The sequence below is a fragment of the Schistocerca nitens genome, chromosome 3 (assembly GCF_023898315.1).
Source record: "Schistocerca nitens isolate TAMUIC-IGC-003100 chromosome 3, iqSchNite1.1, whole genome shotgun sequence".
Taxonomy (NCBI): Eukaryota; Metazoa; Arthropoda; class Insecta; order Orthoptera; family Acrididae; genus Schistocerca; species Schistocerca nitens.
In genome coordinates this window covers 653,116,116-653,129,416 of record NC_064616.1, presented here as the reverse complement: position 1 = coordinate 653,129,416, position 13,301 = coordinate 653,116,116, and the positions used below count along the sequence as shown (strand labels likewise).

General features: G+C 38.7%; 1 protein-coding gene across 1 annotated transcript in view; it reads right to left on the bottom strand.

Annotated features, from left to right (window-relative positions):
• LOC126248619 (intermembrane lipid transfer protein VPS13A-like) overlaps window positions 1-13,301 on the bottom strand; it is a 764,418-nt gene that overhangs the window by 211,842 nt on the left and 539,275 nt on the right. Inside the window, exons 40-45 of the mRNA XM_049949782.1 lie at window positions 5,929-6,071; window positions 5,676-5,827; window positions 5,328-5,530; window positions 5,120-5,240; window positions 4,794-5,009; window positions 2,588-2,803 (exon numbers count right to left, since the gene is read on the bottom strand). Coding sequence (XP_049805739.1) covers window positions 2,588-2,803; window positions 4,794-5,009; window positions 5,120-5,240; window positions 5,328-5,530; window positions 5,676-5,827; window positions 5,929-6,071 — 1,051 coding nt within the window. The remainder of the gene's footprint in view (window positions 1-2,587; window positions 2,804-4,793; window positions 5,010-5,119; window positions 5,241-5,327; window positions 5,531-5,675; window positions 5,828-5,928; window positions 6,072-13,301) is intronic.

Genomic DNA, 13,301 nt, shown 5'->3' with positions numbered 1-13,301 from the left:
ACAAGCATAAGGAACTAGTTGCAACTGCAGATCTGATTAATGGTGTGTATAAGTTAAATGTTGACAGAAGAAGTGATTTTTTGGGAATGACCACAGCATCTGATTGGCATAAAAGATTAGGTCACATAAATGCAAAGGACCTTATTAAAATGAAAAATGATGTTGTAGAAGGAATGGTATGTGAAGACATCAACATGAATATTAGCAAGCAAAACTGTGTAATATGGAACGAAGGCAAACAAACAAGATGTATAAAAAGGGAGAAAAGACTGATGCTACAAATTAATGACCCATTTCATTACTCTCAGTTTTTTCTAAGGAACTAGAGAAATTGATGCACAACTGAATGGTTGAGCATCTTAGTAAATACAGCACTCTCAGCAGCAGCCAGTTAGGCTTTCGAAAAGGTGATCAACCGAGGATGCAATACATGCAAATATTGACAATGTTTTAGAATCCATAAATAATAATATGCTGACCATTGGAATATTTTGTGACCTCTCAAAAGCTTTTGACAGTGTAAGTCACCATATTCTCCTGAATAAAGCCAACACCCTAGGAATGAGTGGAATAGTAGGCAAATGGCTTGAATCATATCTGTGCAATAGAAAGCAGAAAGCAATCATGAAAGGACTGCATGGTGGCCAGGTGTCTTCAGACTGGGGTTCTATTGCCACTGGAGTACCTTAAGGTTCAGTATTGGGCCCAATTATTTTTCTAATATTTGTAAATGATTTGCCACTATGCACAGATCATGGGAAAATCATCATGCTCACTGATGACACTTCCACAGCAGTTAATAATCCCTTGGGGAATGTGTCAAATGAGATAATAAATAAGGCTTTTGCAGATATGACAAAATTTTTTGAAGCTTATGGTCTTTCCAGCAATCTAAAAAAAAAAAAAACAAATTATGTTCAAACTCTTGGGTCTGCATATAGACAGCAAACTTAAGTGGCATTACCATAGTCTAGATCTGTGCAAAAGGTTAAGCTCAGCAACATATGCCTCGAGAATAACATCAGACATTTGGGAGATGACCACAATAAAAACAGCATACTTTTGCTATTTCCATCAACTTATGGCCTAGATGTAATATTCTGGGGAAATCAACCAATTGCAAGAAGTGTTCCACACCCAGAAAATGGCTCTGAGCACTATGGGTCTTAACATCTGTGGTCATCAGTCCCCTAGAACTTAGAACTACTTAAACCTAACCAACCTAAGGACATCACACACATCCATGCCCGAGGCAGGATTCGAACCTGCGACCGTAGCGGTCACGCGGTTCCAGACTGAAGCGCCTAGAACCGCACAGCCACACCGGCCGGCCCACACCCAGAAGTGAGCCATAAGAATCACATGTGGAGTACATCTGAGGCACTCATGCAGAAATCTATTTAGAGATATTCAAATCTTTACAACAACTGTTCAGTATATTTTTCCCGCTGGTGTGCTTTCTTTCAAAAATAGCAGCTTATTTACAACAAATAGTTTGTACCATAATCATAACTCCAGAATAGAACTTGATATTCATAATAATCTAAAAACAGAAAGCACGGTACAGAAGGGAATTTTTTTACAGTGGAACCCAAATCTTTTAACGGCCTTCCACCAATAATTAAACAACTGGTTGGCTCAAAAATGGCTCTGAGCACTATAGGACTTAACTTCTGAGCTCATCAGTCCCCTAGAACTTAGAGCTACTTAAACCTACCTAACATAAGGACATCACACACATCCATGCCCGAGGCAGGATTCGAACCTGCGGCCATAGCGGTCGCGCGGTGGCAGACTGTAGAGCCTAGAACCGCTCGGTCACATTGGCCAGCAAACAACTAATTGGAAACATACCCAATTTTATAGAAAAGCTGAGGCAGTTCCTTCTAGATGGATCTTATAGTATAGATGAATTTCTAAGCCAAAATGCATAATAAATACCTCCTGACTATGCTCAAATCCATTTTTGTGGTTTTATGGCCTAGTCATCATTCTTTGTCTATCTTTAGTGTAATTTAAAGTTGAAATATATGTATATCTGTATCTATAACTGTATATTCATTCAGAAGTCAAGTATTATAACTCATATGTAATGTTGTATGTTAGCTTACCTGTTCCTGTTATTTGTCTGATAAAACCAATGTACTTGGGCACTTAAAAATAATTTGTAAAAATTTGACTCTTATATATCCAGAGATAGATTTTCATAGGGATCTAAAACTCAAAATAATCAAATAATGTGTACTATGAACAAAATGTAAATAATGCCTAGAAGTGTATTATGAATAAAACGTAAATATAATTCATAAACTAAGTAAAGAGAAAGTTAAAGTTCATATTAAATGTCTGAAAAAATGGAAAGATCAACCAGTGTATGATCTGTGAAAGTTTTAATAAGTAACATAGTGAGACTCAAATGAGATATTAAGTTTGACACTTTCTAGGTAAAATGGCTTCTTCAAAGGTGAAGCATTTGTTGTTGATGTATATTAATGTGAAATTACATTACTATCCAATGATATCTGAAAATTTATGATAGAAGAAAATTAAATATTTATTGTTAGTTAGAATTTAAGTGTACAGTTACCTTTATTTGAAGGGGAAGACCAGTTTTATTGATGATCCAATATGGTGCATGCAACAGCATGTCACAGGTGTCACTTCTGTCTACCTTCAGGTTTAGTCCTAGTTGCTTATTTCCACCTTCAGTATCAAACTCTGTTGCCATTGTTATTGTTTTTTCCTCTAAATCAGCTGTAAGGCTAAAAGAGCCTGACCATGGAATCCCGAGATAAACTGGAACCTAACAATTAGAAACTGGCATTACTGTTCAAGTTTATCATCAATGCAATAGTTAATGGGAGCAAAATAATCAACCTATAACATAGTAAATAGCATTAGAAAAGTTAGTAATTGCTTGAAACATACCACTATAAAAACTGTTGTCTTCCATTGTCAAGGATTGAGAAATAATTCTATAGCTGTACTTTGAATATTCTGTTCATCAGATACACTCATTTTGGAAAAGTTTTAATTTTCATTTTTGTTAAAACCATTATTACTGTAAATTTCTGGTCATATTGATGTAGACTTTGGATTGTGTGTAGAATCCACATCATTAATAACCATAGGATTTACATGAATGTATTCTATATTAGGTTTAACAGATGTTATTAATCATAATTAAAATGTAAGAAATAAATTTAAATTACGTTTGTGAACAGTTTTGTTTCTTTCTGAAAGCTATGTAGTTGTTAATCTTTATAATGGTCAGCAGCTCATCACTGTCTATCATTTTAGAATATGTAACTCATTTCTGTATTTTAATCATGGACCTGAACCTTTAAAAAACTGTTTAAATATTATACATGACACTAAATAACACAATCTGGTTGATAAAGTTATACTGATTATTAAATATCAACAGTGAATACTTGTACTGCCTAACAAATGTGTTTATATTACGTTATTTTATCTTATTCAGCTGTTCTATATTGTTCTTTTAATCCTTCCCTGAAGATGTGATCTGTTTTCTTGTCATGGAATAATTCGCTTTGCAGCCAAGGACCTACTATCTTACAGTACTTTAACTCATTTTCTGGAGCTCAAATTCTCCTGAAAGTATAACTGCCATATATCTCATACTTATATGCAGTTGTGCTCAAGCAAATTTTACATCTTTAGTCACTCAGTATTCTGACTGATACTTTTTCCACTTCACTTTTTGCCATTATTCAAAGTAAATATGATGTTTTGTAGCATACCTACAAATATTCCTTGTTCTTCACTTCTTAATAACTGGGAGAAATCAGTGGATGCTGGCAAATAGAGTGTGCTATTCAGTTATTTCAAAGCTCCAACAGTAGGGCTTTCATACAGTACTACAACAGTCTTCTCTGCACCATATTTGAATGTTGCAATTTTTTTTTTCTGTACAAAGTATTATGGACAGATAAAATGTGATGAAGCTACACTTCACTGATGATAGGCATAATTTGTAAATCTTTGTATATGATGTTTCTCATGTTTTTACGTAAAACATTGAAACATTTGTTAGCTCAGGATGGCAGTTATCAAATTAATTAAGTATTTTATATGAGGTATAAAACAAAGATCATACTTTTTTATGACACAACATAAAGATAGTTGTGTTTTCCATACTAAAGGTTAAGAAAAAGAATATGGATAATATGCATGCTGTCATAGTTTTCACTACTTTTTGAACTTGAGTATTTAGATATTATAACTACTGTTTGCTTTTCAGGCAGGAAGGCATACTGGTCCCAGGCACAAATCTGCCCAACAGATTAGTGTGAAGGTCTGATGAGACGGCCAATCTGTGGATGGTTTTTAAGGTGGGTTTCCATCTGCCTCGGCAAATTCAGGCTGGTTCCCCTTATTCCGCCTCAGTTACACAGTGTCGGTGATTGATGCACAAACACTTTCTCCACATATGCGTACACCATAATTACTCTACCACACAAACATTGGGGTTACATTCATCTGGTGTGAGACATTCCTGGGGGAGGGGGTGTCCACTGGGGGCCAAACTGCACAATAAGCCAGGGTTCGGTGTGGGGCGGCAGTGGGGTGAGTGGACTGCTGTACCCTGTTCCCTGTTTTGGGGTTGTGTACCACTGCGAGCTATGGCAAGGACGAAGCGTCTCCATCATTTCTAGGTCTCCAGTTCAATAAAATACAACAACTGTTAATTCAATAACTAAAACTCAAATCATTATTTCTATCAGCATTCAATTACTGATAAGTGTCCCATAAGGTAGACTAGCACTCACCTCCACACAAATTTTATGCATCTTCAGCAAATTGAGGAAATAAACATTGGTCTTCTCACCAGCTTCTATACGAACTTCATACTTAATGCTTGGTATCTTTACTTCAATAGCATATGGCAAAAAGTTGTATAATGCAAGTGGAGGAACAAGCCTGATAAAATAGTTAGGGACTGATCGTGAGATTCTGTTAATCTGTTGTCCCTCAGTGCACACGGCCTTAAAAAGAAAATGACATTATACATACCTGTAATCTACAGATTATGATATCAATATTGCAGTAATACTCAGCTACAAAAGTAAACTGATGAATAAATAATTATACACACCCTTAATGAAAATACTGTTACATCCTTTTCTTCTTTTGGCATGCAAAACACATCTTTTGGTATATTAAGATCAGATGCCATTTCTTGCCAACACAATCCCACTTCACTGACATTATAGCTGCTAAAGTATTAACATAAGAAAGTCTGTAAATTAGGACCTGAAATAGTTTACAAGCATAGAGTACCATACACTAAGGACATTACTTACTCCACATATGCAGGAAGAACATGTAGTTTGCAGTGGTATGCTATGTACAGTGGAACATTAAATACACCATCTGGTTCAATTATTGTTACTCGAATAGAATCCTCAAATGGATTAGTAACTTCCCCTACATGCTGCACACCAATACTTTCCACAACAGATTTCTTATAGTACAAGCCCATCGCATATGAAGTTTCATTTTTTATCTGAAATTGATCAATATTAATTGTAGCTGGTGTCAGACAATGTTATTTTCAATTTATTAACATCTTTTACATAATACACAAGGCCACACATTCCCACATTCCTTTAGCCTAAGGAATGCTAATGTTTTCACAGAAAATAGCACACCTGCAAAGGAGACCTCACAGTAATCTTACGGTGCCTCTGATGAACATCCACACAAACAATTATATAATATCTTGTGTTGTTTTTAATAGGCTGGAGCATGTGTAACTTAACTGAATCTCTCTTAGGGGCCAGAATATGTAGTTTCTCAAAACCTATAATATCAGAAACAGTAGAAAGTTAAATAATTATAATAAATCACAAGCTCATAACATTTATTACTTCAAAAACCCAGATTAATTTAAAATATCTTTACCTTCTACATCTATTACAAGATGTTCCTCTGTTATTTTCTTGTATATGTTTGTCACAGATTCTGGAGGAAACTGGAGAACTGGTGACAACAGTATTTGTTCAGACCCTGAATCACTTTGTCGGTAACTGAATCCACCTTCAAAGCTGCATGGAATGAGAAACACAGTTTTATTAAGAATATCATCACTCAAGTATGTAATAACATTGCTGTGTCTTGACAATACATAACGTGTTTGACAGACAAGAGTCTATCTATGTTATTTGCTGGCTACTAATATGCTCAGCAAATATAATAGAAAGAGAAATAATTCAAGCTGTGAAAAATGTATTCTGTTTTGAAAATCTATAGAACTCTTGGTGAATCAAATAAATGAAATTTAGATATACTATTCAGCGAGTATTGTCTACATGCGTACTCCATCTTAGTCACTTTTTCGAACTACTTTTACTCTTCTCAACACTAGGCTGCCCTGCCATCACGTCAGTGCAGGTAAATTTTAAAACATGGCTCTATAACTACATGATCTATCCACAAACAATTTGTATAATTTTACTGGATCATGTCTTTGTCATGCTTTGTTTGCCAATGTAATGTAGGCAATATTCACTGAACAGTATATCTTGACTAGAAGTGATGGTTACACCTATGACCTTTTAACACTGATGTTCCTGATGATGCAGCCAGTTATGTGTCAATAAAACAACAATTTTACCAGCTGTTGGTGGAATTATTCCTAACACAAGGCAGTTTACAGAATGGCAACTCAAGTGTTTATCCTTTTCTGTGTTTTCCATGTAACAAATTTAATAAATTTTGTGTGTGTTTCTCTCTTTAAGAGGGCTAATCACACATTTTTGTAAGTGTAAATTCATTCAGTCTGTAGCACATTAGTTGCTCATTTGTTTTGTTTTGAAAGCAATCATCTGCTCATTTAGTAAGCCTACCAGTCAGACTCCAGCACTCTGCTGTAATATGAGTGCATCTACAGAGCAGAAAGGTATATGTTTATCCTTTTCTGCGTTTTCCACATAGCATATTTATTAAATTTCATGCATGTTTCTCTGTTTAAGATGGTTAATCTCATGTTTTTGTAAGTGTAAATTCATTCAGTCTGTAGTGTATTAGTTGCTCATTTGTTTTGTTTTGAAAGCAACCATCCATTCATTTAGCAAGCCAGTCAGTCAGGCTCCAGCACTCAGCTGTGATACAAATGCATCTACGGAGCGGTAAGTTAAGTGTTTATTCTTTCCCATGTTTTTGATGTAGTATATTTATTAAATTTCGGGCATGTTTCTGGGTTTAAGAGCATTGATCTTGCGTTTTTGTAAGTGTAAATTCATTCAGTCTTTAGAGCAATAGTTGCAAACTGAACAGCCAGCTACGTAGCTATTTAACCGATCAGCATCCATTGGTGACACATTAGGAGGATAGCAAGTCGCATATCTAGTATTGTCTGCTTTTGTAGTTCACTGCTTCAGTTAGTCTGACTAGGTTGTGTACTTGCTGTGTGCAGATACAGGAGGAGCTGGCCGCAGTTTGCGAACAACTGAATGTGCTGTTGGCTACGGTCAGTCACCTTCAGACTGCATCCTCAGAATCTGACGCATTGCATGGGACACCTAAAGTGTGACTTGTTTTGTCCGTGGCTCTGCTTCTGAGGCACATCTTAGTGCACACAATGTGGAGGATCCAACCTCATAACAGGGTGGGGGGGTAGTGGTAATGTGTTCATGTTGCTCAAGGCAGAGGGAGAATGTGGAGACTGGCTGCATGGCCTTGCCCACTTATCCTGTGAGTGGACAGGTGGCCACTCCTTCAGAACAGTCTGAGCAGGCACACAGGGGAGGAGTTTACAGATTACAGGGAGCTCCAAAGATAGGCACGTTCTGGAGCCCCTTAGGCAAGTAGCCAATGTACACTCCATATTTCTGCCAGAGTGTAGAGGTGGCCTTTCTGGTGGCTCATGTTGGCACCAATGACACCTGTCGCATGGCTTCTGAGGCAATCATCAGTTCATAAAGGCAGCTGGCGGAGGTTGTGAAGACTGCTGGCTTCAGCCGCAGGATACAAGCAGAGCTTGAATTTGCAGCATCGTTCCCAGAGTTGAACAGGGTCCTTTGGTTTGGAGCCAAGTGGAGGGTTTCAACCAAATGCTTCATTGATTCTGTGATGGTCATGGCTGCAGATTTCTAGAACTGCATTATCGTGTGGGGATTTGTAGGACTCCCCTTGATAGGTCACAGGTGCACTGCACAAAGGCAGCAGCTACTCGATTAGCAGATTACTTGTGGAATGCACATGGAAGTTTTTTAGGCTAGGCATTAGCCATACGATTCACAGAAAGGGAAGTCAAACAGTGTTCCGAATAAAGACACTTCAACTGTCACAATTTTATCAGCAAACTGACATAGTATTTGAAATAAAGTTCCCGAATTTACTGTCCTCCAGGAAAGTTCTCGCACTCAAATTATTCTTAGGGACTGACAGCCGGCTGAAAGTTGAAGTGGAAAGCTCTGAGAATGTATATTGGAAAGACTGATTAGAGGCCACAGGAGGGGTAGTTTTCATTGCAGTTGACAAAAATATTGTCTCTGTTGAGGTCAAAGATGAGTGTGACAGTGAAGTCATATGGTCGAGTGTAGCTGCAGGTGAAAGTAAGTTAATTGTTGGATGTTTTTACCAGCCACCTGATTCCACTGTGGCAGTTCTAGCTAGAGTCCTTCAAAGAAAGCCTAGGGTCAATTGTGCATAAATACTCAGATCATGCAATACTGGTTGTACTCGACTTTAACCTGCTGATTATACACTGGGATGTCTGTGGATTCGTTGCAGGGGGTACAGAAAGACAATCATACGAAATACTTTTGAACACATTTTCTGAAAATTGTCTTGAGCAGCCAGCTCGCACCCCTTCAAAATGGAAATATCTTTGACCTTGTAGCTACAAATAGACGGGTTCTTATCGACAATGTCAGTATAGAAACGGATTTGCGATCATGATGTCATTATAGCAACTATGATTACAAAAGTTAATAAATCCACAAGAAGGCTAGGAGAGTGTTTCTGCTAGACAGCAAAAATAAGCAGTTATTAATGTCTTACTTAGACAGTGAATTGGCATCACTTACTACCAGTAAGATGGTGAACAGAAATTATGGGCAAAGTTTGAGCAGATTATAGATCGTGATCTGGAGAATTACATGCCTAGTAAGTGGATAGAGAATGGAAAAGACCCACAATGGTTCACCAACAAAATTTGTAAGATGCTGAGGAAGCAGAGACTGTTGCACTCTAGGTTCTAATGGGGATGAACAAACGATGACATGTGAAGGTTAGTAGAAATTTTTGCATCTGTGAAAAGGTATATGGGCAAAGCATACAACAACTACCACCATCACACCTTAGTAAAAGATCTGGCAGAGAACCAAAAAACATTCTGATCATATGTAAAATCATTAAGCAAGTCTAAGACTCCCATTCAGTGCCTTGTTGACCAGTTTGGTGTGGCAGATGAAGATAGCAAAATGAAAGGCAAAGTATTAAATTGCACATTCGAGAAACTGTTCACACATGAGAATTGTACAAGTATACTGTCATTTGACCATCGGACAGACTCCTGTGTGGATGACAGAAATAAGAGCATGCCTGGTGTAGAGAAGCACCTTAAAGATTTAAAAACAAATAAATCAACAGGTCTGGATGTAATCCCAATTCAATTTTACAAGGAGTACTCTGTGGCATTGGCCTCTTACCTAGCTTGTATTTATCATGAATCTCTCACCCAGCATGAAGTCCCAAGCAACTGGACTAAAGCACATGTGACTCCAGTATATAAGAGAGGTAAAACAACAGACCAGCAAAATTACAGGCCAATATCCCTAACTGCTGTTTGCTGCAGAATTCTTAAAGATATTCTCAGTTCGAATATAATAAACTTTCTTGAGGCTAAGCAGCTTACATCCACAAATCAGCATGGTATTAGAAACCATCACTCATGCGAAACTCATATTGCCCTTTCCTCACATGATATACTGAGAACTATGGATAAAGTACAACAGCAGATTCCATGTTTCTAGATTTCTGGAAATCATCTGACACGGTGCCCCATTTTAGTCTGTTAATGAAGGTGCTATATTGTCCTCAATGGTGAGTGTTCATCAGAGAGAAGGGTGTTGTCACGAGTGTCCAACAGAAGTGTGATAGGACCACTGTTGTTCTCTATATACATAAATGATTTGGTGGATATGGTGGGCAGCAGTCTGCAGTTGTTTGCTGATGATGCATGCCATGGTGTATGGTAAGGTATTGAAGTTGATGTTGAGTGACTGTAGGGGGATACAAGAGGACTTAGACAAAATTTCCAGTTGGTGTGATGATTGACAGCTAGCCCTAAATGTGGAAAAATGTAAGTTAGTCGGCCGTAGTGGCCGTGCGGTTCTAGGCGCTACAGTCTGGAGCTGAGCGAGCGCTACGGTCACAGGTTCGAATCCTGCCTCGGGCATGGATGTGTGTGATGTCCTTAGGTTAGTTAGGTTTAATTAGTTCTAAGTTCTAGGTGACTGATGTCCTCAGAAGTTAAGTTGCATAGTGCTCAGAGCCATTTGAACCACTTTTTGTAAGTTAATGCAGATGAGTAGGAAGATAAACCTGTAACGTTTGGATACAGTATTACTAGCATCCAGCTTGGCAAAGTCAAGTCGTTTAAATATCTGGGTGTAACATTGTGTGTGATATGAGGTGGAACAAGCATGTGCAAAATGTAGTAGAAAAGGCAAATGGTTGACTTCAGTTTATTGGGAGAATTTTAGGACTGTAAAGAAGACTGCATATAGGTCGCTGGTACGATCTATCCTTGAGTACTGCTCACTGCATATAGGACGCTGGTGCCATCTATTCTTGAGTACTGCTTGAGTGTTTGGGATCTGTACCAGGCCAGATTGAAGAAAGAGACAAGGAATTCAGAGGAGGGCGGATAGATTTGTTATTGGTAGGTTCGAACAACATGTAAGTGTTATGAAGATGCTTTAGGAACTCAAATGGGAATCCCTATAGGTAAGGTGACATTCTTTCCAAGAAGCACTATTGAGAAAATTTAGAGAACCGGCATTTGAAGCTGACTGCAGAACTATTCTACTGCCACCAACATATATACATTGCATGGAAGGACCACGAAGATACGAGAAATTAGGGCTCACATGGAGGCATATAGACAGACGTTTTTCCTTCACTAACTTTGTGAGTGGAACAGAAAAGGAGATAACAAGTAGTGGTACAGGGTACCCTCTGCCACACACCACAAAGTGGCTTGTGGAGTAAATATGTAAACATGGATGTACACATCATGCCTTTCAACAGCAGTGGAAGCCCAGAGTATAAAATATTTTGTGACACTGTTTTATGTTTATAGCTAGGCAGTTTCCAGTACGGAAAATCTACGAGAATATATTTAAATTTGCTAAAATCCTTAAAACATTTGTCCTATGATTTTCATACCTGGATAAGACTAGTACTTGGTATCACACTATACATATGACCTGGTACCCTTGTGAAGTAATTCTGCTGAGTTGTCCAATCCTTTTGTCAATTCTAAGCAATTGTGTGACATTGACTCCATTGCTTCATATGGAAAATTCTATTGTATGAATGCAGAGTCTGGTATCTCATCATATCAACACCGCTGCCACCAGGAGGATATTTCGTCTTGCCAGCTTTGCATTATTATGAGAAAGGATTCACAACACAAGGCAACAGTTGGATGCAAATGGACGTGCTCTTATGGCCTTGCACCTGCAGTTATCAAGAACACTTACAGCTTTGGACTGGGAATGGGTCGACGATGCTACGGTTTCTCAACTGACGTCAGCACAGAAACAAACTACAGAGAAGCAGAAAGGAAAGTTCGGCTGCCTTTCGCAACAACAACATGGCGCGGGACCACAGATCTTTAGAACGTACCGTCATCAACTTGACGGCGAGAGATACAGACACGGGTGCAATGTCGGCACTTAATAAAGGACTTAATTTCGCACCTTCACTGTGGGACATTCCTGTCTGTGAAATAATAAGTGGTGTTGAACAGGCAGTCCACAAGCACCCTCATGAAACAGCGGACGAAATACAGCGAGAAACCTGCCGTATACTGACAAAGACGAAGTTACCAGCATCCAACATGACCAGGGCTGAGCGCAACAGCCTTCGAGCACTATATAATGATGAAAGCATTGTGGTACTTCCTGCTGACAAAGGCAATGCTGCCATAATTATGGAGTTCGAGGACTATGATATGAATATCTGTGCGCTACTGAACAAAGATACTTATCGGAAGCTCCCACATGACCAACACCAAGAATAGTAAGAAAAACATCAGAACTTCTTAAGTGATCAGTGGAAGACAGTGTGGTTAAGAATCTTCTCCCACAGGTGCCTAGACGACCTACTGCTTATGGTTTACCAAAGATACTCAAGGACAGGACGCCATTTCACCTTATTGTGTCCACAATAGGTTCTCTAACACACAATTTGGCAAAGTACTTGGCCAAGCTCCTCGCTCCACATGTGGGACACTGTGAACATCATATAAAAAACTCAGTAGAATTTATTAGCAGAATCAACTGTCTACGCCTTAGTGAGGATGATATTATGGTCAGTTTTGATGTAGTGGCACTGTTTACTAATGCGCCTGTCAAAGACGCTTTGGACCTAATTTCCCAGTACTTTGTAAGTGACCTGGTCGAGCTATTTAGGCACACTCTTAAGTCCTCCCATTTCGTGTACAACAGCCAGTATTATGATAAGACAGACAGCGTAGCAATGGATAGCCTGTTGGCTCCAGTTGTTGCAAACCTCTTCATGGAGAATTTTGAGGATATTGCCATTGATACTGCGCCATTGTGGCCGAAGTGTTTCTATTGATACGTTGACGGCACGTTCGTCATTTGGCCACATGGACGCAACAAACTAGATGAGTTTTTGGAACACCTCAATGGCATCAACAGTAATATCCAGTTCACCATGGAGGTGGAAAAAGATAATGCATTCCACTTCCTCGACGTCCTTGTCCACTGTAAATGAAATGGGTGCCTTGGCCACAGTGTCTCCAGAAAACCCACCCACAAAGACCTGTCGCTGCACGCCACCAGCCATCATCATCAACCAGCACAGAAGGGCACAGTGTTACAAACATTGGTGCATCATGCAAGAATAATATCAGATGACGCAAGGTTTTCAGGAATAACGTTTACAGCGCCCATTAAGTGAAAGAAGTGATTTCTGGGAAATATCAGAATAAGACCACTGACGAAGAGCAGGAAAAGAAACTTCCTTCACTGCCATTCTGTGGCTCTGTGACGGGCAAGATAAGCCGCCTGTTGAAA